We start from the raw sequence: 24,914 nt of genomic DNA, 5'->3' as shown, positions 1-24,914 counted from the left end.
TAAATAGATCCCAATGAAGCTGTAGAACATTAAGGATAAAGTGAAAAATTTTAAACCAAATAAAGAAAAAGAAAAAAGTCTTTTCTTACACAACAATGAGACTAAAGCAGACGTCTCCTAGCAATAATAGATGCCAGGAAGCAGTGGAGTGATAGCCTCATAGAGCTGAGGGAAAGTAACCGTCAACTACAACCGTGTGATGACATGAAATGATTTGTGCTTTTGAAAGAGTTTACTTTACGTGTGGAAAATGAATTGTAGAGGAATGAAGGTATAAATGGAGAATGGTTAGGGGTTTATTGGAGTAGGCTAGATAAAAGGTCATTCTTGGACCATGGGAACCACTAAAAAGTTTGTTTTTTTTTTAGCTTGGAAGATATATTCACCAAGATGAGAAAATGAACATGGCAGCCTAATGTAGATTGACTGGGATGAGGGCGATAGGGGAGAGAACGAGACTGAGAGACCAATTAGGAAAGCATTGGAAAACACATATAAGGTTGTTTGTTAGAACCCAAATTAAGAGTGGAAATAGTGTAAATGGAAAGGGAAAAATTTGAGAGTGAAAGAAGAGTTGTCAGGACTTTGTCAGTGTCAGGAGAAAAGGAGGCGTCAAGGATGGTGATTAGAAGCCTGGTTTACTCGAGTCCCATCTGGATATCTTGCCTTCACCTCAGCGTCATATGTATGCACACATACACACACACACACACACACACACAGATACACACACACATCCCCAACAAAAACTCTGTACCACTGACAGAAATTTGGAAGTGTTTTTGTTGAGGGGGGTGTGTGAGAAGTGTTGGATGTTAGATGTGATTCTGATGTGAAGGCGAGATATCCAGATGGGACTGTGTGTAGAACTGCCTGGTGTGCTCACATGCCGGTGTACGGTACTGTTACTGTCTCTTTGGATTTCTCTGCTCACTCTGCCCTTTCAGACCAGACTCGTTGCTCCCGTCACTGCCCCTGGCCTCTTGCAGGGCAGAAATCTGTTTACCTGTTGTTACCAAGATGTGGAGATACTTTTACCCTTAATTCAAGCTGAACTTCTTTAAGGGGAACTATCACTAGGAAACTAAGCAAAAAAATCTAGCATCTTTTATATTGCATTATAGTTTTCAAAGTCCTTTTGCAGAAAAACACTGTAAAGTAGGTAGGGCAGATATTGTTATCCCAATTTTAAAAATGAGGAAACCAAGGATCTTAGAGACTGACTGCTTAAGATCATACCCTAGAAAATGGCAGAGTTAGGACCTAAGATACAAATCTTTTGATTAATATGTAGTCCTCAGTGCCTATCATAAAGAATCATTCTTGATAAATTCACAGAGCAAAAATCTCTTGATTCAAATCTTTGCCTTCACTGTTTATAGCTTATGATCACCTAACTTTATTTTTCTAGCATCAACCTTACCTAGATTAAGAGGGAAGTGGTACCTTTGGGTTAGTAGAACCCTGACACTGAACTTTGATCAAATTCTTGATTTTTTTCTAGAAATTATTTTTAGTCTTTTATCTGGTTGTTAGTCCCCTTAGGCCTTCCGCTCTGACCTTACACTTATACACATTGTCCTTGCTTCTGTGTGCCCTGGTCCTCTGCATGGGGAAGGCATTTTCTTCCCTAGTAGAAATGGGAGTGATCTGCCTTGAGCCTTAGGAGGAACCAGAAGCTGGCTGAAGAGATGGACAGTTGTATGGACAGATTTCTTCCTGCTTAAGGTAGCCAAAAGGGGGCTAAAGGAGATATTGAGAAATGTAAATGGGAGACATTTCATAAGGTGTGAGAGAGTAGTAAAGGTAAAAGATAATCCAGAGATAGTTATCCTAAGAGAGATTTCGGGGTTAGGATCTGGGTAGTAGTGGAACCAAGTTCCAAAGGACAAAGTCCAAGGAAGGGAGACCAAAGTAAAGTGGAGATAAAATTTGAGGAACTCTTGGGTTAATCTTTTTTAACTGAAACAGGAAGCCATCCACTAAAAACTAAAATTTGAACCAGAGAAGATAGAAAGAAAGTGGTATGAAAAGGCAGTATATTCCATAATAAATTTTAGATTTATTTGTATTTCTTTTACCAGGGGTGATGTACTAAATAAAATATTGTAGTAAATTTAATAGTTACTTTGAACTTAAAAGTTTGCCTTTAGTTTGTTTTTGTATCTGTTCTTATACTTTTTTACAGTTTAAGATAAACATTGCATTTCTTAGATCATGTTCCCAAATCCAAAGCTTATGAATTCTGAGAATGTAATTTGTTTCATTTATCTAAATATAAGAAATTTATCCCCCCATCTATTGTTGGAAGAACATGAAGTAATTATCTTTTAATGGTATTGTAAAGAATAATTTTCCTATCATAATTATCTTTGCTTGACAATGCAGTTTTCTTGAGTACAAGGACAAACGTTCAAAGTAGCAATTGTTCAAACTTAAGAAAACAAACAAACCTCTTCCTAACAGTTTTGTAGTACATCATGACACCATCTACAGTTCACACAGAAAAAAATTGTTTGAAATGAAGACATTTACCATATTATTCCCTGTCTCTTTAGTATTTGTCACAGACCAAATGACAAAATACTAAACCATTTTGAGAGACTGAAAATAAAGACCAGAAGGAAAATAAGGTTTGTATTTGCTAAACCTAGCAAAGAATTTTAATTGACAGTGTTAAAAACTCTGCTAAGACATTTCCTGGAAAACAGCGAATCTGGAAGAGCCGTGTAGCTGTTTAAAGCTTCCGACCTTAATCACTGACCACTCTTTCCTGTATTCGTCACAGTGGCCTGGTTCCGTGGGAAACTGATACAGGGATTTGCCAGCCCCAATTCCCGTTTCTGAAAGATACCCTAGAACCTGAGTACATGAGGCCTAAGTAAACTGAGTCAACTCACATATCCGCTGTGTGGGGCCAGATCTCAGTCAGAAAGAGGATTACTGTGACTCATTGCCCCTCTACTCGGAATTACTGTTCTACTAAAGAAGCTTCCAGGACTGCTGATTCAGTTCCGCTTTACAGTACTGGCATTTCCCACTTCTTGCCCCACATCTTTGGTTCCTGAGTGGCAGCATGAGGAAAGCTCCAGCCAAAAAATACAACTTCTGCTTGTAATCCTATACTTATTTTTATCCTCCTAAGCTGGGCAAAAAAAATTAAAAACCTTAGTGGGGGAAAAAAATCCCTGTTTCTCTTTCTTGAACCTAAAGCCATTTCTAAGCATATCTCTCTACTTTCTTTTCTTGGCGTATCAAAAGATGCTGCCCCAAAATAGATTACCCACAGTTCAAAGGAGAGACAGCAGGAAAAGAACCAAAGCCTCCCTTTAAAACTCTGTGCTCACTTCCTACCAAAGGCCTCATCCTTAATTCTTATTTCCAGTGGGGAGAGGAGGAAATAACTGCTACCCCATGTGATATCTATACATAAACATGCCATTTTTGAAGGTTTGGCTAATTAAGTTAGCCCCTTAGGCCTGTCTTCAGTCGTTTTTCATTGTGTGTTCTTATTATTTACCAGGGTCTCTAGAGATTGGAACACATTGGGTAGGATGTGGGTCTAGTAATGATGTGTAAGGAGTTCCTAAATGTTAAGGGTCTATCTAGGCCATAAGTATAAACATCATGGAGCTCTAGAGTGATTTGCATAGCCTCACCAGCAACCAGACCACACACTTCAAAGTCCACTAGGTCCTCTCTTGTGTTGTGTAGCCTGGGGAGGGTCCTGTGCCCACCCTGTGTCACTAGAATGAGTGTCTTATATTAAGGATGCAGTAAACGCTAGCTTCCATCTGGCACATACTATACGAGAACTGTGAAAACCTACTATATTGAAGATGATGTACCTTATATTTCTACCATAGATCACAAATAGGGCTAAAACCTTAGAGGTGAGGATTGGCATGTAAAGTTACAGCCTCTCTGGTTCTCAGTATCCATATCTGTTAAACAGGGAGATTGGGTTGGATGATCCAGGTTAGATGATCTTGGATGGCCCTTCAGCTGTTAAAATTTCATAGAAATACTTAAGTTTCTTCTAAAAACACAGTCTTTGCTTTCAAACTATTTGAGGTGAAGTCTGGTTGAATTTTGTGGACTATTTAGAAAACAAGGAATAATTTATAAAAGTTGTAATTCCTGTATTTTAAAATAACACCAAATAAATGAATAAGTAAGGATGTCATTTTTGTAGCACTTTAACAATGCTGTATAAATGAAGTCTGAAGTCTAATAAGGTGGGTTTAATGAGGTTTAGATTTTTTAAAAGGCCTGGAATCATATTTATGCTGTTTATTTGCTTGGTAAACTTGTGGGTTTTGTTTGTTTGTTTGTTTGTTTGTTTGTTTTGGCAGCATCATATGGCTTGTGGGATCTTAGTTCCCCAACCAGAGATTGAATCCTGGCCCAGAGAGCTCTGAATCCTTACCACTGGACCGCCAGGGAATTCCTCCTTTTCTTTTCTTTTCTTTTCTTTTCTTTTCTTTTCTTTTCTTTTCTTTTCTTTTTTCTTTCCTTTTCCTTTTCCTTTTCCCTTTCCTTTCCTTTCTCCTTTCCTTTCCTTTTTCTTTCTTTCTTCATTGAGGTATAATTGACATACAGCATTATATTAGGTAAACTTTTTTTTTTTGGCTGTGTTTGGTCTTCGTTGCTGCGCATGGGCTTTCTCTACCTATGGTGAGCAGGGGCTACTCTTCGTTGCAGTGTGCAGGTTTCTCATTCTGGTGGCTTCTCTTGTTGCAGATTTCAGTAGTTGCATTGTGTGCACTCAGTAGTTGTGGTGGGTGGGCTGTAGAGCACAGGGTCAGTAGTTGTGACACACAGGCTTAGTTGGTCCATGGCATGTGGGATCTTCGTGGACCAGGGATCCAATCTGTGTCTCCTGCATTGGCAGGCAGATTCTTAACCTCTGTGCCACCAGGGAAGTCTCAAACTTTTTTTTTTTAAGGAAAATTGAACTACATCCCAATTACAGTAAGTGACTATGAAATTCTCTTGCTTTTTTACACCAGTACTAGATGCTCACATTGCTCTTGAAGCCCAGGTGGGCCACAAGGTGGCACCATTAGGTCCTGTAAATAAAATACTGCTGTAGCTAGGAAAAAACTGATGTTTAAAAAATCAAATAACTGTATTATTACAAAAGTAATACATGTACATGAAAGACTTAACATTGGCCTCCCAGTACTTATTTAATGTCTTTATTATAAATATAATTACAAATTGGAAACTTCTGTGGGAGAAGGTTCCTTGCTAAGAATTTTAAACATGGTAAACACAGTAAAGATTTTGGAAAATACTGAACGGTATTAGAATAAAAAAAATCCAAGATAAACAATGAGCTCTTTGGGAAAAATTAAATTTTATTTATTTTAAGCCAATATCTTTCTGAAATTTGAATTGTAACTAAATTTTAATAATGCAAAAAATAATAGTTAAGTAATATAGATATTGCAGGAAATATATTTCGGAAATTCTTGTTTGGTGTGTTTTGATTTCCTGATGGAAAAATAAAAATTTAGGCAAGTGTTTTCTCACTATCCCAACAAGTAAGAAATACTTGAGAATAATGAGTCCAGGAATGTAGTCACTCCCTGTAAAGTGGAAAACATTTCCAAATACTTTATTTTTCTCACTCTTAAAGTTTGCTTTGTGTGAGATGATTGCAAAGAGCTAATCAGAATATGTGTGCTAGACTGACGCTTCCTGTAAAAGTAAGAAAAATTTCCAGATGTTTATTGTTTTTCCACAGTTTAAAAATTTACTTTTAACGAAGTAATTCTAAGAGTTAACTCAGAGTATGTGGGCTGTACTGATATTTCCCTTTATATAACCTTTGATGAAAAGATTTGCTAAACTAATTAATTATATAAAAAGAATCTTATGAAAACAAACTTAGGGACTTAGTTTTTTCACCCATAAAATGAGGATAATGATAGTACTTACCATATAGGTTTTTTCATGAGGACTAAATTAGTTATTGTAGGAAAAACACTTAGTGCCTAGAGTAATAATAACTTAAATGTTAAATGTTGCTAAGCAGTTGTTTGCAGAGTAATAGCAAACATACAAATAAATCATTTTTCCTTTTCCATTATAAGTAATAAACATAACATAATAAATATTTATAAACATAAATAAATCCTTTGTTCTCTAAGAACACTACCTAAGTAATACCGATTAGCCTCCTTTCAATTATTACTATGAACTTCAACACAACAAACTGGCCTTTCTTAAAGTAGCATCTGCAATTCACACATTTGAAGTTAACCTCCACTTTACTGCATTAAAAAAATTTTAATTATGAAGTAATTGATAGCTTGGCATTGAAGAAATCACAAAATTAAAAATTTTAGACACAGTCAGATTCGACTTGGAAATGCCATAAAAATATGTGTTTTCCACAAATTTAAAGTAAAAATATATCTGTGGTTGGTCCACATCTATCTAAAATTAACTCTTTTTGAACTTCTATTAATTATATATTTGAGCTTTGGCAGTAAAATTCAGAAGATTCTACTTACAAACTTCCTCCTTTAAATGTTCTTCATGGTACTGCAATAGCCTGAAAAGATAGTATTCCCAGTTCCTTTTTTGTTTACTTACTACCATGCTTTCAAAGGGGAGCTACCCTTTTCTTTTTTTTAAGAACTCAAAGTAAATATTCACATATTTTTTGCCTTTGTTTGGTTAGATACCTCAAAGATTAAAATTTGGAATCCTACCCATAAGATTTATGTGAATCTCAGGCCCACGACAATCTTCAAAAAAACAGATAAATAAGGATCCTAAATCCAGGTTAGTTTAAGATGAAGTGTAAACCAGAATCTTGGAAGTTTTATAGTGAGCAAAGCAAGCATTGCATCAAGATTGCTGTCACAGTAAAACCATTTGCCAATAAAGAAATGAAATTGGTTCCACAGCCTTACATTACAGTCAGATCCCTCTGTGTCACATCTTTTAATTACATTGCCTAAAAACCCATTGTGATAGTCAAATTTTGACCAAAAATATTATTTTAAAATTCTCTTAGACTATCTATGTTTTGATTGGCTTAAAATGTCAATGAATTTGAATCTGTGTAATAAATAGAAAGGTATAGAGCAAATTCTGTTTTAATGTGCTAAGAAATTCAGTAAGAAAACTATGGTACATGCATACAGAATATAACCGTTAAAAATAGTTATAGAAGACTGGTAACATGAAAGCATGTTCACAATATAATAAGTAAAAAAGTTTAACATCAGCATGTATGTTATGAATTAAAAATATATATTCATATAGAGAAAAAAAGCTGTGAGACCATAGCACCAAAATATTAATGATAGGTATTTCTAAATTAGTAGGATTAGGGATAACTTATTTTCTTATCTTTGTTCTTATTTATTTAAAGAATTTTACAATGAACTACAGACTAGTCATAAGAAAAAAAATGTTACTTTAAAATACTGTTACAGGGATGTCCCTAGTGATCCAGTGGTTAAGACTCCAGGCTCCCCATGCAGGGGGTCCAGGTTCAGTCCCTGATCAGGGAACTAGATCCCGCATGCATACCACAAGTGAAGATCCTGCACGCAGCAACAAAGATCCAGCGTGCCGCAACTACGATCCAGCACAGCCAAATAAATAAATGATTTTTTAAAGAAATTCTGTTACAGTGAACTTAATTGAGTGTACATTCAGCAAAGAATTATTGGGTTGTCTTATGTCTAGATGTCAAGAAACATCCTGTTGGGCACTGTGAAATCCTCAGGATACAGACAGGTCAGACCCAGTTTTTGTCTTCTGGAGACATGGTCTGTTGGAATTTTAGAAAACAGTTGTAAACAAGCAACAAAGCTTTGTATGAACCATTTTCTCCTGATTATCTTGATGACTATATAGAAGCTGCATGGCATATTGCAAATATTATAGACTAAATTTGAAGTCCACTGTGCCACTAACAGTAATATGGCCTTAGACACATTAACTTTTCTGAGCTTTGGAAATTAAGACCACTCTTAGAGAAATATAGCTGCTGAAGATAAACAGACTGAAGAAATATATTATCAATATTTTGGGAAGGGGTTTAAGTTGTTAAAATTTGTACTTGCTCACAGCTAAATTTCTTCTTTTTTTCCTCCCTTGCCTAACATCTGTGGATCTGTGCAGTGCTTAGGTTTTAAGAACAGTAATTCTAAAGTGCAAGCAGTTAGGATTTAATGAATTCATTAGATGTTCTTGTTTTATGGTTCATTGAGGTTATTTATTATATTTTAAAAACAACTGTATCCTTTTTAAAGGGTAAGAATAACCAAGTGAGGTATAATGACTCCAGATTTGGGGGTTCCACTTACTGTATGTCATTTCAGTTTTAGTACTTTTCTTTGGCATTAGAAAATGCGCGCAGTAGGGTCTGATAGCGCATCTCTTCAGGTATGCCATTTTTTCCTTGAATTTTGTTGAAGTATCTGGTGCTTTGATCTCGGATCAAAGTTGCTATGTAGGCATAAAGCTGTCAGTCTGTTTGAACCAAGAGTGTTGCACTTACTCTTGCCTTTCCCAGTGACCTTTCAAAATGAAAAATAAATCAATACATTATGTATGGTTGGTGGTATTGGGTATAGAAGACCAATTTAAAGTTATGGTAGAATAAGTATATGTTAAAATAGAACATGTTTTCTCCATTAGTTCTTAACCATCAAGAATACTTATCCTAAAGTTGTGTAGATTGACCTAAGATTAACATAAAATAAAATATAAAATGAAAAGAATATTAACTAGAACTTTTTTATCAAGTTGATGACTCATAAACTTTCACTAAAACCTCCTTATTGTTTTGTTATGTGGGTTGAGACAAGCAGTGTTTGAAGTTAGGAGCTTTTGTTACTGAGATCTGAGTGACTGTCTTGTCCCAAAGGATGAGTGCCTCCATCCTCATGAAGTTTCCTAGGCAGTGCCACAGAGCATGGAGTTAGAGTTTTAAATGCTAAGCTGTGCTAGCCCTCTAAGATCTGACCCCCAAAGTCCTGCTTTTAACAATACCAGGGAGTTGGCCTCTGAACCGGTCATTGGACACGGTCCCTTATGGATACTGTCCCTTAGGAATCAGAGCCAGGCCATGGTTAATAACCAGAGGACTTTCTGGGACTTGACTGTTCCCACTATTGACTGTCCATGTGGTTTTTCCTCTGCCAGGAGGAACCAGTTCTCTTTTTTTTTCCTGGAGTTCCTTACCCCCCACTAGAGGTCACCCAGTTGTTAGAAACTACTGTGTTGCCAGGGGATCTGTGTACTCTGCAAGCTAGAGTACAGCTGAGGACTGTACCCAGCCTCAGGAGAGTAGTAACTGTTATTTTGGGGGTTAGCTAAGTCATACAGCTAGTAAGTAGCTGAAGTGGGATTCAAACCCAGGCATTCCAGCTCCAAATACATTCTGGGTGGAGTAGCCAAGCCCTTTTAACATCTGACAGTAGAGAAACTGCCTCTCTAGAGGGCTGTTTACTCCTGAAAGTAGCCCCTCTCAGGAGAGTCAGACTATCACATTTCTCTCCCTCCTGCTTTCCCCACCTCTAAAGCAGCCTCCAGTATGCCCACATCCGTTCACAGGGTGACAGACAGGCTTCTGTGAATCTTGAAAGATATCACACATTAGTGCCTCTAACTCTGCTTGTGGAATGGTTCTTATGACACATTCCCTTTGGTAAAGACCAGGGCTTCCATCTCAGCCCTTCCAAATGGTGGGTCCTACAAACTCTTCCATAAACAACCGCTCATCCTCCTGGCACCTAGAAAAATGACCTCAAAGAAGACCTTTCTTGCTTGCTTGCTTGCTTTTTTTTATTTTGCATGAGTAATATGAGCACCTTCAGACTCAACAATCTCCTCATCAAAATCTTTAGGCCGTATGACCCAGAAATTGCACTCATGGCCATTTATCCCAAAAAAATGAAGACATACATTCATATAAAAATATGTACCTGAATGTTTTAGAAGCCTTAACATAACGTCCAAAAACTGGAGATAATCAGATGTCCTTCAGCAGGTAGACAGTTAAACTGTGGTACATCCATACCATGGAATACTACTCTGGGGAAAAAAATAAACAACTTTTTTTGATACAGACAACAACCCAGATGAATCCTCAAAGAATTATGTTGAGTGAAAAACAAAAAAACTCCTCAGAGGTAACATACTGTATGGCTCTATGACAGTCTTGAAATGACAGAATTATAGAAATGGAAGATAGTAGTAGTTCCCAGGGGATAAGGAGAGTTGGGGGCAGGAGGGGAGTAGGTGTGGCTGTAAAAGGGCAGAGATCCTGGCAGGGATGGAAATGTTCTGTATTCCTGACTATCAGTGTCAGTATCCTGGTTGTAATATTGTACTGCAGTTTTACTCTATGTTACCATCGGGGTAAACTGGGTGAAAGGTACACAGGATCTCTCAGTATTGTTTCTTACAACTGAATTTGAATGTACAATTATCTCAAAATAAAAAGTTTAATTTAAAAAATCTTTAGTCCTCTTCACCCTTTGGACAATAGTTTATATGTCCTAATTTTTAGTCATTTCTATTACTTCTTGGGGAAGCTATTAATATCTTTCTAGTGATTTATTTAGGGTCTTCAACATTTTCTTGGCAGGTGTCTAGTAATTTAGGTCTAATGCATGTATGTAATATTAAGTTTGAAAGCACATAAAATTTGTAATTTTATTTTCTTATGTGGCCTTGTCATATCAAAAGAAATGCAGAAAATGGTCTTACTTATGGATTTAAGGAAACATTAGGATTACCTTGGGGGCACATAACTATATAATCTATAATTCTGTCTCCAAACAAAAAGCAACACATCCTTTTCATAATATAAACCCTGCTATCTTTAGGATAACCCCTGTACCATTTTAACATTGGCAAAGCCAGATCTTATATTAATATATTAGAGAGAGGCTTTAGTCATGAAGACTCAGCTCTAGTGGGTAGGACAGGAAAGGAAAATGATAGGCTTTGGGTAAATACAGATTATTTCTTCAAGGAAATCAATTAAGTGGCTCAGTGATATGAAGTTTGTCTAAATTGGTATTACAGACTGGCAGAAATCTAGGGAACAGTCGAAGGGGGTGGATGTTTTGCATATTATCATGTCATCCTGGTATTTGCTGACCTGTTATGGGACTAGTACTACCTCACATGCAGTTTGTCAGCCCTCATCCTCACATCCAGCCTCACGCTGATAGCCCCTGTGATACACCCTGACTCACATATGGTTCACGGAGCTTCATAAAATGCCATTGATTATTTCCCTCTATAAGTTTATTTAAAGGGACTTGATGACACCCTGAATGGCTAGTAAAAGTCATGAATTTCAGCTGGAATTATACATTTGGGATTTAGACTTTATATCCCAAATTTACCACTTAGCATATTTTCTGGGACATTTTGGGTACACAGTAAATGTTTGCCTGACAAATTACTGTTGATTTTTTGTGGTTCGTGCTGCCTGTCCATGACCCCCTCCCCCCCACGTTCCCTCAAGAGAAGAGTGCAGTGGGACAGACAGGGGACTCCAGATGTCTCTCAGTGCCCTGAGGGGAACCTGAGGGGTTCCCAGTGAAAGCACGAAGGTAGGGCAGCACTGAGGTGCAGGAGGGGTGGGGTCAGGCGTGTGGAAAAGCCTGCAGATGGATTTGAGCCAGTTTTCTTTCACACTGAAAAGAAAAGGGGGGGGACAATCTCAGGAGGTGCTTTAAGTACCAGCATTCAAGACAGATGAGAAATTTTTTTTCTTAAGTGTACCTGCTTGGTTTAAACACAGGTATTGGTTGTTTTTACTTTTTTTCCCCACTGCAAATAGCATTTTATTTCTAAAATTGCTTTAGTGGGCTAACCTGAGATGTAACCATCATTTATAATGTGAAAAATATGCATTCCAAATTCTAGTAAGTTAGAGTGAATTTTCAGAGCCCACTTTCTCCTCTGCTGATGGCTACAATCGGACTCTTTCTTTCATCTTTCAGAGCATGCTCTCTTGTTTGTGGGCAACAGAGCTGCTCCTTATTAAGCCCTTCTATTCTCCTTTTCACCACTTTATTACTCGACAGTGACTTTACTAGCCTCATAAGTTGATGCCTTACCCATACATTTTCTGGAAAGTATCAATAGGTCCCTCTACGTTATCTGTGTTTAGTAGAACAAGAAGTCCTTTTTCACACCACATCTTTGTTTTAAGTGAATTTTCTATTTACTGTAGATACTTGCTGGCACATTTCTGGATGTTCTGCTGAACTTTCTTAAGAATTCAGAGGAACTGCCACGTGACCACTGAGAGAAAGCTCTAATCTTAAGGATTACGTGAGTATTTTCTACTGTGGACTTCCTCACAGTATGTGAAAGCTTCAGTGAACTATGGCCTTGCTTTTGGAGAGATTCAGTTCTGTGATCAAGATGAAAAATGTTATCTATCATTGGGCTTATTAAATTTGTAGGTTAGTAGTTTCTCAAGGACACAAAGAAACTCACAAAATACACCATGCTTATGCTCACTTAAAAGATAGGCAAGAAAGGCTTGTCGTTTTTACTGAGCCAATATTCAAAAGAATCCCAGTTTGCAGACCACAAGAATTCTTAACTGTTTGAGCCAAAAATACCAACTAGATTGTTTTTCATTATCTGTTCTTAGAGAATTTAACCAAAACACATTACCTCTTGGAAAGCACTTGATATATGGTATTTAAATTTTTAAAAAGTTCGTGATTCTTTTGTCTTTTTTTATGATCCAATCCAATGAAGGGGAAAATAGGGAGATTACTCTTGAAAGAGAATTCTTGACTATTTTTTTGAGAAACATCTTCCCATTGGGTTAATTTCTTTAAAAAGCATCCTTATTATTAGTATCACTATCTGAAGCTTATGTTGATCTCTGCAATTCTTAATCAAAAGCAGATTTTCCCCTTGTTTAGAATTATCCCTAACAGCTCTTTCTCACCCTTTATATCCAACAGGTCACTGAGTTATGTTAATTCTATCTGGTATATCCCTCTCCAGTATGCCGCCTTCCCTCTGCCACTGCCGTAGATCAGGCTATCATCATTTCTTGCCTGGGTCTCTACAATGCTTTATTGATTGATCTCCCTGCTTCCAATCTTGCCTCCCCCAATGTAGCCTCTCTGTATTGCCAGAAAGTCATCTTTCTGAAAGACTAATATACTAAGACTATGCCATTTCCTTGACTTAAAATCCTTCAATGACTCCTTACTAAAATTCAGATATAATAAATCTTCCTATGGACTTGTTAGGAAGGTTAAATAAAATTCATTAAGACCCCTTAATGCAATGCCTGGCTCAGAACAGGCCCTCAGTCTGTGTTAATGTTTCTCCCTTGCACCCATGACAGCAGCAGAGCTTAAGGTGGCCCAGGACTAGAGGCACAGTGGCTCTGCTGGAAACCAGGCTGAAAGGAGTAGGGGCCAAGAATCTCACCAAACTGCAGAGCCATACTTTCCTAAATCCCCGTGAGGTTAGGCACAATATATTAATCTAGCATCCAGTTCCATCTGTGTTCCAGGAAGACTGCCTGATAAATTATAAGCCAAGCTCATCCGTGACTAAGCTTTTTTAACCTTAGAGTAAAGGAACATCTTAACAAACACATCAGTCTCTGCCTTTATGTTTTCTTGTTTTGGTTTGTTTTCTCTTTAACTTCTTAGTAAAGTTTCTTTTGTCTTGCTTTAACTTTTTCTTAAATAAACCAAGGAAGGGACAGTTGTGGGTGGGGTGAAGACAGACAGACAGACACACACACACAGAGACCAAGAGATTGCTGGGGACAGGGAGGTATCAATGAAAGAGGTGTGGACAAACCAGCTGGTGAAGCGAGGCTACTCAGATGGGTGAGATATTAGAATGGACACAGCTGGAATTGCTGCTCTCCGTCCCGCCTCTATATTCCCACAGAGACCTGTTTTTTCTCATCTCTCGGTCTGCAGACAGTGGGAGTTTGGCAGAATCAGATATTTAGATAACCACAGAACAAAGCAGAATAGGATCAATACTATTTTAAAAAAGGGCATTTTTTTTTCCAAGCTCTTTATTGGAGTATAATTGCTTTACACTGTTGTGCCAATTTCTGCTCTACAGCAAAGTGATTCAGCTGTATTTATACATATATCCCCATATCCATTCCCTCCCGTGGCTCCTTCCCACCCTCCTTATCCCACTCCCCTAAGTCATCACTAATCATCAAGTTGATCTCCCTGTGTTATGCAGCAGCTTCCCACCAGCTATCCATTTTACATTTAGTAGTGTGTATATGTCAGTGCTCCTCTTAACTTCGTCCCAGTTTCCCCTTTGCTTCCCACCCGTGGACATTCTTAATTTCATGATATTTCCAGTTTTTAAATTTAGTTTGTTGCTTTTGTTAGCTTTTCCCTTTCTATTAAAATTTGAAGTTTATGCTTAAATACAACATTTAGCAAGTCCTTATTGAATGTGAATTAAGTTACTGGTTTTTTCAAGCTGATTAAGTTAACTTTTGAGCAGATAATCCTATTTTACCATATAGAATATCTCAAATACAATAAGAAGCAAATATATGAAAGAGAATTACTTTGTTTTAAATAAGAATCTCTACCAGTAGTAGCATTTGCATGTGTGTACAGGTAGTTCTTTGAAGTTCAAGGAACATGTGTCTGTGTCTTCTGACAGTGTAATAAACTTAAATGTAAGCACTTATATCTTGCTTTGCCTTAAAAATATCTCAATCCAGGGGCTTCCCTTGTGGTCCAGTGGTTAAGACTTCAAGCTTCCAATATAGGGGACGCAGGCTTGATCCCTAGTTGGGGAACTAAGATCCCACATGCTGTGTGGCGCAGCCCAAAAAAAAAAAATCTCTTTATATGATGAAAAGCAAAATACAGCTTTATGGTAATTTAATTACAATTTTTGATTCAACAGATACGAAAAATGAGACATTTTAATGGAAAATAAAATATAGTAATTAATAACTGTTGTTTCTGTTTGGTGAGGTAATTTATTTGAGGTGGGAGGCCAAGAAGGATAAGAAATGGTGCTTTTCTAAATGACTTCATTGTCTTGATTTAGTTTGGCTTCTCTGTATCTCACTCACCTCATATTTCATTACAGGCACATTCCAACTACCACATCTGAACAATGTCCTACGTTTTTGTAAATGATTCTTCTCAGACTAATGTGCCCCTGCTGCAAGCCTGTATTGATGGGGACTTTAACTACTCCAAGAGGCTTTTGGAAAGTGGCTTTGACCCCAATATTCGTGACAGCAGGGGCAGAACAGGCCTTCACCTCGCAGCAGCCCGAGGGAATGTAGACATCTGCCAGTTGTTACATAAATTTGGTGCTGATCTCCTGGCCACAGATTATCAGGGAAACACAGCTCTTCATCTCTGTGGCCATGTGGATACTATTCAATTCTTAGTTTCCAATGGACTGAAAATTGATATTTGGTAAGTTCTGTGGTTTTTGAAGTCTTGTCACTTCTTCCCATTAGTCTCTCAACCAGTGGTGTAATGTTGGAGTCTGTTGATTTTGTTTCCTCATTAATTGAGTGTAGTGACATGTTCAGAAGGGTATTGAGGACAGTGAGTGAGGAAATAAGAGACTGACTTCTAGATTTAAGCTGAAGCAGTATAAGTTTTTCTATGAAAATAGTGGTTAGGTTCTGCTACTAATTAATTGTGTATTGTAAGGCAAGGGAAAAAGAAGAAAAGAACTAACATCTGTTGAAAATCTGTTACGGCCTGGGCATTGCACATATGTGTTCGCTCATTTAATCCTCAGCGTGAATAGCTATTAAGGTAGGTATTCATCTTATAGATGAAATAGTTGAGACAAGAATTCTGGGTTAAATGACTTAACAAAGGTCATACACCTGGAATTTGAACCTAATTCCACCTGATTCCAAAGCTTGTTTGCCTTCTGTCATGTTATATACCATGTTAGCTAGCTTCGTTACCTCTGGGGCTCACAGTCCTTTTTATACTGCACAGTTTGAAGAAGTAGTGGGTTTTTGGGTTTGTTTTAGTGATACTTTTGTCTTTTAAGTGGGAAAGGTATCAGGCCCCTTTAAAAAGTGACCTTGATCTTTAACCTACAGATACGTGTTACCCTAATTTATTGGTGCGATAATGTCCCAAAATCTGAATAAGACAGTAAATGGTTCTGCTTCTACAGCACAAAACGTGGTGGGAATTAACTATAGGATTCGGTGTTACTTGGGCTCTCTCCTGTTGTTAAATAGCTAGGTGAACCAAAGCAGCTTATTTGATTGATTGTGAGCTTGGGTGTTTTGGGTTTTTTGTTTTTTTTTAATTCTTAGGCTTTAAAAAAATATATACACTCTTCTCATGAAATATATAAATATTAGATAAGAATGAATCTAGAATTTTCCAGTTAATTTCTAGGAAGATGCCCTCTTTTTCTTTTATTTATTCTCATTTATCTACTCTTGCCTATATATATATTTTTTCCTTTTCCCGTAAAAGGAAAAAAAAAAGGTTAACTCCAAATTCAAGTTCCAGCTCAACCAGTAATTCTACTCTGGATTTTAATTTTGGGTTAATGGGGCTCATGGCTTCCTCACTGAGATCTACACAAATGGCTACTAACAGTATAATATAACTGCTATGATGACCTCTTTATTTTTATGAACTTTTTAGCAATCATCAAGGTGCTACACCCCTAGTTCTGGCAAAGCGCAGGGGAGTGAATAAAGATGTCATCCGATTGCTGGAATCTTTGGAAGAACAGGAGGTAAAAGGATTTAACAGAGGAACTCACTCAAAACTGGAGACCATGCAGACAGCTGAGAGTGAAAGGTACTTAAGATGTCATTTTTTTAAGGGGCAAGTCACTTTAAGTGAATCTTTTATGACAACTTTTTGTCAGCTTTACACTTATTTGCTTTCAAGTAAAGTGCTTTGATACTTGCTTTGAACTTTATATTGGTCCTTATGGCTCCAGATTACAATTGAAAAGCTATTATTAGAAAGTACTACGTGCCCACATGCACAGAATGTTCTGTTAGCCACTAGGCAGGGCAGCCTGCTGTATTGGTAGTACAAGTGAGAAGAGCTGAATAGGAGGGAAGGAAACAGGAGTCTGAGAATTTAAGGACAGGTCACAAAAAGAATGGAATTTCAAAAAAGGAAGAGAAGGATAAGTTAGGCCAAGAACTTAGACAATATTTAAAAAGACCAAAAAGATAGTTTCAAAGGTAGGGAATTAAAGTGCTGAGGAAAAGTAAAACCGGAGGAGAGTAAGACAAGACTTAACACATACACAGTTCAATGATGTGAAAGTGACTTTTACATGACTTGGAAGAAATGTTATTTGGGCTCCTATAAGTGATGCAGTGACTGACAGAAGCAGTTTAGAACATAGTTCAGGGAGCTCTGAAAAGTTGACCAGTCATCTTTTCTCCTGGCATCACGGAGTTCAAGCCTTCCAAGTATTACAGGGTAAGAAGGGTGATGAGCCTAATAGTCTCCTCCCAAAAGTTTCAGCGGGCCAGGGCCCTCATTAGCTGTTGACCCAGTAGCAGATTGACCAAGACTTTGAATTAGGAGCATATGGTCCTCTTAGACTGTTGGGATCATTGTTTCTTCGCATTCCAGATGAAATCCTCTCTGTTTTTCATAGTTCACCCTTAATGTGATTCCTCCGTGCCCATGATTCCTTTCCTCCCTCTTCATGGACTGGCTGGTGTACTCCTTGGGGACCATTAATTCTACTCTCAAGTTTAGGATTATTTTGTTTGTTTCAAACACTTATTATTGTCCAAAGAAATTAAAGAGTTTTACCTCTAGAACAGTGCGTGCTCCTCATGAGTTATCACTGAAGACTGGCGAGTACATGACATAAGAAGTCAGAGACACATTGGCCAGCTCTTCTCTCGTCTGTGTGCTCTGGACTGGCAGTCAGAAAGCTATAAGCAATTCAATAACGTTATCTATTTTTTGTTAAAGATCATGTTCTTCCAAAATAACTTAAAATTTATTTTCATAACTACTTTAGGCTTCTTTACCATGAAAAATGTTCAAGAATGTACATTTTCTTGGTATATTTTCAGGACCTTACTTGGTATATTTTGTTATACCAGTTTGTTATACCAGTTTGTTACACCAGTTATACCAGCCAGTTTCTTGGCATCTCTTTATTAGAAATATACTTTATTTCACCTCAGTTGTGATTACTTATTAACTAAGTAGTGATGAGTCACTTAAGCAATGCAGTATGAAACATTCCTACTTCTTTCACATACCTGCCATTGCACTTCAGCATGAGAATTTGCATTATGTACAGCATTATGTAAAGCCTATTCTTTAAAAATTGAATTATTAATACTTGTACTACCTAGTTGTCCTTCAGATAGGAAGGTGTGGTTGAAGCTTAAATTAAAAAGCTTAAAAAGCAGCATCATTGGTTATTAGGGAAAATGCAGATCAAAACCACAGTGAAATACCACTTCATACCAGGTAGGATGGCTACAATTAAAAAAGAGGGACAATAACAAGTACTGCCAATGATGTGAAAAATTCGAACCATCATGCATTGCTGGTGGGAATGTGAGATAGCATAGCTGCCGTGGCAGGCAGTCTGGCAGCTCCTCAAAAAGTTAACACAGAGTTACCCTATGACGCAATAATTCTCCTTTTAGGTATATACCAAGAAAATTGAAAACACATGTTCACACAAAAGCTTGTACATGAATTTCATGGAAGCATTATTTATAATAACCAAAAGGTGGAAATCACCCAGAAGTCCATCACTGAAGAGAGTGGATAAACAAAATGTCATCTGTCTATCCAGTGAAATATTTTTCCACCATAAAAAAGAATGAAATACTGATATGTGCTACAGCACGGATGAACTTTGAAAACATGCTACATGGGAGAAGCCAGGCACAAAAGGCCTCATAACATATGATTCCATTTATGTGAAGCATCCGTAATCAACAGATAGAAAGTAGTGGTTTATAGGAGCAGGGGAAGGGGCATTGGGAAGTGGCTGCTGAAGGATGCAGAGTTTGTTATGGGGGTGACCGAAATGTTCAGAAATTAGATAGTGGAAATGGTTCTACAACTTTGTGAATTTGCTGAAAAACGAGTGAATCGTGTACTTTAAAAAGATGAATTTTATGGTATGTGAATTATATCAATAAAAAAAGTGAGGGAAAAAGCTTAAAGGGATTGGCTAGTCCATGGCATTTGTGGCATAGCTGTGTGATGATTAGTCTTTTCTAGAACAGGAGATAAAGCAAGATTTTGAATGTATTTAGTATTTTCCGGTTCCCTTATGATTCCCTAAAACATAGCATAACTTCTTAAGGGCCTATAAATCAAGTTGATGAAAAATATTTCCCCACACCCCCATATATCCTAAGTTTAATTTAGTTCCTTTTTACTTTGTAGGTATGGGATGACAGAGACAGTGTAGATGACACATGTACCAAAAAAAATTATACATGTACACACAGACCATCATGCTAGAATCAGGTGTTTCCTAGACAGTAGAAAACATTTCATTGAATCAAGTTGCTATAGACAGTTCTGACTGGGAAAACTTCACAAGCTCCTAGAGAATGCGCAATTAAATTCTCATTTTACAGGTTCCTACCCCACCCCCCACTATCCAAAAGTAGAGTGTTCCTAGGAAACCTTTCCTTAAGCCAAGATGGCATAAAGTGAAGAAGCAGTTACCATAGGACTCATCTTACTAACAGATGCACAAAATAAATGGAGCTAAAAGCAAGATGCTCACAGACGCAGTTCTATGGCAGCAGAATCCTGAGATGCTGAGTGTAGTTCCTGGGGAAGGAGCTTGGTGGTGCCACTCTTGCTGCAAAACAAACATTGAACACTGTTTTTGCTTTTTGCCTTTTTTTCGTATGAAAGCAAAAATCCTCTTGGGATTACTTTCATTTAGCAAATACTGGTAGTATTGTGGGTGTTTCTTAAAAGTGAGGTGGCATAAAGCGAACTTTCAAAAAGTGGGGGATACCTGTATATCTAACACTTTTAAGTATGAGCATGTTGACTCAGATATAGTCAATAAATTTCGTATAAGTCAAAATTAACCTCTCCTGAACTTCTCAAAGTTCTAATCTTATTTTTGAACTTGCTTGGGTTTTCTTTAAATTTTCGTATTGTTGTAGATTCCCATTGAAAACGTATTCTCCTATTTAGAAGATAAACATTTTTTAATATAAAAAAAAGTTTGGATGTCAAACAGACTGGCCCATTATGAAATCACCTTCCCATATCAGAGAAGACTCTAAATGCCAGTAAAAGCTGAAAGGCCTCTGGTTAACAGTGTCAAGAAGTAAAATAAAGTTGTAGGTTACCAAAAAAAAAAAGAAACTGTCAATTTTGCATGATGAACCAGACTCTAAGACATTGTTTTGTGCTGTTTCCATTGTTCTATCCCAAGATGGTTGGAAGAATATGAAGAGAAGGAGTTTAGGAAGGATAATAACAGCAGTAGATAGTTGATACCTATGATTATGGTCATTGTGGCTTTAATCTAAATGATATCCTATTATTGGTCCTACATGTTGTGACATAATTGTGGGTGCTAATCCCTCAGAGCTTCGAATTCATCACCATGCAGGCTTCCAAACGCCAATGTCAGATGTATTCTATTTGTAGCAGTCACATTTCTCATTTATGTAGTTATGAAAACCTGAATCGGTGTTTTTATGGTATTTGTACTACCTGATTTTCAACTAGACTCAGCCTTTATGCAGAAGAGAAATAAACTTATTTTGTGTTATTGTGCAAGATAGAACTAAAACCAGTGGGAGGAACCTGTTAAAGAGGAATTCCTAATGGCTGGCCCTGCCCAAGTGTACAGCAGACTGAAGAGTAAGCCTCCATTACTAGAGTATTATAGTTCAAAGAAGGAATCCCTTCATTGGTCAGATTATTGAACTAAATTAATAAAAATCCCCTTTTCACTTTGGTTCACACACTGTATATAATAATTTTTTAGATTTGCCCATCTTTGCTTATTTTCATTAACATGAATTCTCAAATTTTGAATCCTCGTGCTGAATTCTTCTAAATTTCAAATAACCAAAATGTGTTTTGCTTTAGTTTCTGATGGAAACAACTTATTTGACCTACTTGAAGACTTCTGCTTGGGACGTTTTTATTAGAAAAGGATTGTTAACTTTGACTCTTCTAGATGCTAAACCAAGAAACATAATCATTACTGTTTAGCAATGTATATAGTTAAAAGTAGATTGTCCAGATACCTGCAGATATATGTCAGTACACAGATGAGTTAGAATATATGTCAGTTTTCTTCTTGTAAACGTTGTATTTTAAGGTTGGTCTTTTCTAAGCAATGCAGTGCCTGTGGTTTTGTTTTTGAAATGGGTGAAACGTGTTGTTTCACGCCCTTTCTTTTCCCTTTGCTTCTCTCACAGTGCCATGGAAAGCCATTCCCTCCTCAATCCCAACCTGCAGCAAGGTGAGGGGGTCCTGTCCAGCTTCCGGACCACGTGGCAGGAATTTGTAGAGGATCTGGGCTTCTGGAGGGTGCTGCTCTTGATCTTTGTCATCGCTCTGCTGTCTCTGGGCATCGCCTACTATGTGAGTGGGGTGCTACCCTTCGTGGAAAACCAGCCCGAACTGGTGCATTAGAGGAGCTCCTGGGAGAGGCGGCAGAAGCGGTGTCCTGGCTTCCAGTGTTTGCTCTCAGTTTCTCAGAGTTTTCGCTTAGTGCAAGGCAGTGAGGGCTATACATGTTTTTCTTTTTGCATTTTTACACGTTATAATCCTTTTAGAAGAACAACATGTCTGTTTGAACTAACTACATACTGTAGTCAAGTATACTGTCCTAAAGCTACCTCCAACTCAGCCTGACTTCTTAGGAAAGGCTCTGCGTGGCCTTGTTTGATAAAAACATGGACGTGACAAAAGAATGAGACGTAGAGGATGAGACTAGGAAATCCTTGCTACAGAGACCTTACCCTAACACAGGACCAACTAAAGCGAAGTGTTCGCAGATTGTCTTATATGATTAGTTTTGGTTGGTAGTTTTGTTTTTGTTTATTTTTGCAAGAGCTGCTTTTCTCTTCTTATTTACTTTCTTTGGGGAATATCAGGGGCAGGGGGTGGGGGAGAATGAAACATGCAGCTTAAAACTTGAAGTGCTTTTTTTCAGATCCTGTAGAGCAAATCAGTATCATTGGAATCTGTTTGGTTTGTTTTAATATTTTCAAGTCTAGTCACAAACTAAACAGAACTTTTGAAAATGAGCTATATTTTCCTCAAAAATGATTTATTTGATCTTATATTTATTTGTTTTTAGGATAATTTTGATTTTTTGTAAGCTGCTTTGCTTGTTGATATCTGTGAAAAATGAACTTGAGAAGTTCATTTTGTTCACTTTTCAATTTTTCCTAGTGTTTATTTCAAAGATACTCTATTCATCAAAAATGCAGTCAGAAAGCTTTCTCTACTCAGTAGTTAGCAGAGGGAAATAATTCTGATGTTTAACTCTCACTGTAATTCTGTAGTACTATTATTATGGTGAAAAATTCAGTTCTATAAGCTAGCTATGTTGTCACAATTGTATCGTAGTTCATAATTTTTTCATTTTATGTGCAATCCTGTTTAGAGGCCCTGTTAGAATTGTCTTATCAGTCCCATCCATATCAGTTGTTCTCTGATGGCAAGAATGGATGAAGTGTTTATGAATTAACAGTGCTGAACACTATTGTACTAGGTGTCAAACTTTATGAATGCTAACATTATGTAAATTGAAATATGGCCCCAAACGGTATTGCAGCTTTCAGCAGTATGTTTGAAGGCCTCTTTTGTTAATGATTCTGCTATGTTTAAATCATATTCTTGGGTTATTAAAAGAGGATGTGAAGATGATAATTATTCATTGGGTATAGTCAGAAAATTGTACTGAGCGAACTGATGGTTTTATTTTTTAGAACACAGTCATCTAAGCTACTGCTAATTGAATTGTTGCTAGAATTAGAAGTTATAATTTAAAACAGAATTGGTATTTCTGTGATTCTTTTTGCTTCTTAATATTTTCTCTTTTGCATTTATATATCTAGGATTGAGGCATTTTCTTTCATGTGACTTTATCTTGTCTCAAAGAGCTGTTCTAAAATTCCTGATTTAGGTTAGATACAAAGTTAATCACACTTGGTGTAAATACAGCAAAACGGTGGATGTTAGAATGGAGAACTACTAGAACTCAAAATCAAAGTGTATTCAGATTAAAAGGTTTGGAATTAGCTTTGTTTTTGTTTGTAATGCTAAACAGATGAGCAAAATTGGTTAACATATAAGTAAATATATTGCATTTTTTAAAGATTTATGTTTCCTTTTAAGTGCTGATTTCTTTGTATTCTATTCTCTGCATTCAGTATTCAGTAATACTACCAATAAACATTTATAATCTCTTAATCACAATCTGTTTTCTTATGTATCGTCGTTTTTAATTTAGGATTTTTTAAATGGGTTCCAATTGGCTGTTTGAAAAAACAGTGTTTTTTTTTTTCCAAACCTGATGTAATAAGTATATCAAGTTTCATATATGTTTGCCTTATAAGTGTTCTGACACTAATTTGGGTGAGTTGCTTTTGGACTTGAGTGATAATAACTAGCATGATGAAGCACCTCCCAGTTGTACAGGTAACTTCACATGCTTTGTCTCACTTCACCCTTATGTTCACCCCACCCCTGCTATATTTCCCCATTCTGTAAGATGAAGAAACTGACACTAAGAGGGTTAAGTAACTTCTCCAAGGTCAGACAGCTAGGACATAGTAGAATAGGGATTCCACTTTCAGGCTCTATCGCCAGTTACAAGTTTGCTTTTCCTTCTACCCTGCTGTCTGTCATGATTCTGACAGTGGAACCATCTAGAATCTTGCCTATTGCCAGCTCAGCAACATGCATTACTAAAACTTTCACTCCTGTTTCTAAATACTTATCTTTTCATCCTCCTATAATGTACCATTTTTCCATTATCCTCCCAGGATTGCTAACCCTTAATATTGAAGCTTAAGCCCTGGCATGTTCAGACAACCTAACATAGGTAACCATATCTGACTGCCCACTTCTCTACCTGTCATTCCTCATCACTTACCATACTCAGTAAACAAGTTCAGATGGCTGTTGAACAGTGAGGGGTTATTAGGGAGTAGGGGCACTGACCTACTCAGATGAAACTCAGCGAGTAATTTTACAGTGGGCCCTTGGTATCTGTAGTTCTGCATCGGTGGATTCAACCAACAGTAGATGATCTTGTAGTAGTACTATACTATGTATTTAACAAAAAAAATCCAAGTATAAGTGGACTCATGTAGTTCAAACCCTTGTTGTTCAAGGGTCAACTGAATTTTTTTTTTTTTTTTTTGGTCTTTTTGATAAGTTTCATGAGAGGAGGGATTTAGTCTGTTTTTTCTCTCCTATTTGTTCACAGTGCACCCTTTAGAACTCTTTGAACACAAAGACTTTTTTTTACCATAACTATTTTTTCTTTTCAATTAAACGTGCTTTTCACATGTTTCCTCCAACAGGCTGTATGTGTGAACATGCTGGCCATTCTTCTTCCACAGTATGCCTGCCTCTGAATGGGAGGACTAGAGTCTTGTACCACTGGCTTCTTTATGTAAGAGCGTGCAGGCTTTCCACCAGTATGGCCTGCCTCACATTTACGACAGGCTTAAAAAAAAAAAAGCATGATTGCTGTCTTTTTTACCACGTGGTACAGAAGTCCAGAAACAATATTCACCTTTTGTCATTGTTTTATTTTAACCAAGCCTCAGTCTTTGATTTGTGAAATTGTTTATGAATGTATCAAAGTGCTTTCAGCTGCTGCAGGAAGCCAAAATCCAAATTTGAAGTGGCTTAAACCATAGGAAATGT

At 37.2% G+C, this 24,914-nt stretch overlaps 1 protein-coding gene across 3 annotated transcripts in view; it reads left to right on the top strand.

Moving 5' to 3' along the window:
• The window catches only part of ANKRD46 (ankyrin repeat domain 46), a 31,429-nt gene extending 7,983 nt beyond the window's left edge, over positions 1–23,446 (top strand). The window contains exons 2-5 of one of the 3 annotated variants that reach the window (XM_057737321.1): positions 12,230–12,330; positions 15,121–15,458; positions 16,671–16,829; positions 21,443–23,446. In XM_057737321.1, coding sequence (XP_057593304.1) covers positions 15,148–15,458; positions 16,671–16,829; positions 21,443–21,659 — 687 coding nt within the window. In that variant the 5' untranslated portion in view covers positions 12,230–12,330; positions 15,121–15,147 and the 3' untranslated portion in view covers positions 21,660–23,446. Of the gene's footprint in view, positions 1–12,229; positions 12,331–14,766; positions 14,902–15,120; positions 15,459–16,670; positions 16,830–21,442 lie in introns of those variants that run through there. The other 2 variants (XM_057737323.1, XM_057737322.1) reach the window with 2 other exon arrangements.
• Positions 23,447–24,914: the final 1,468 nt, after the last annotated feature.

This window comes from Hippopotamus amphibius, chromosome 5 (assembly GCF_030028045.1).
Source record: "Hippopotamus amphibius kiboko isolate mHipAmp2 chromosome 5, mHipAmp2.hap2, whole genome shotgun sequence".
NCBI lineage: Eukaryota > Metazoa > Chordata > Mammalia > Artiodactyla > Hippopotamidae > Hippopotamus > Hippopotamus amphibius.
Note: the sequence above shows the minus strand (reverse complement) of the source record. Positions and strands in the feature narration are given on the sequence as shown.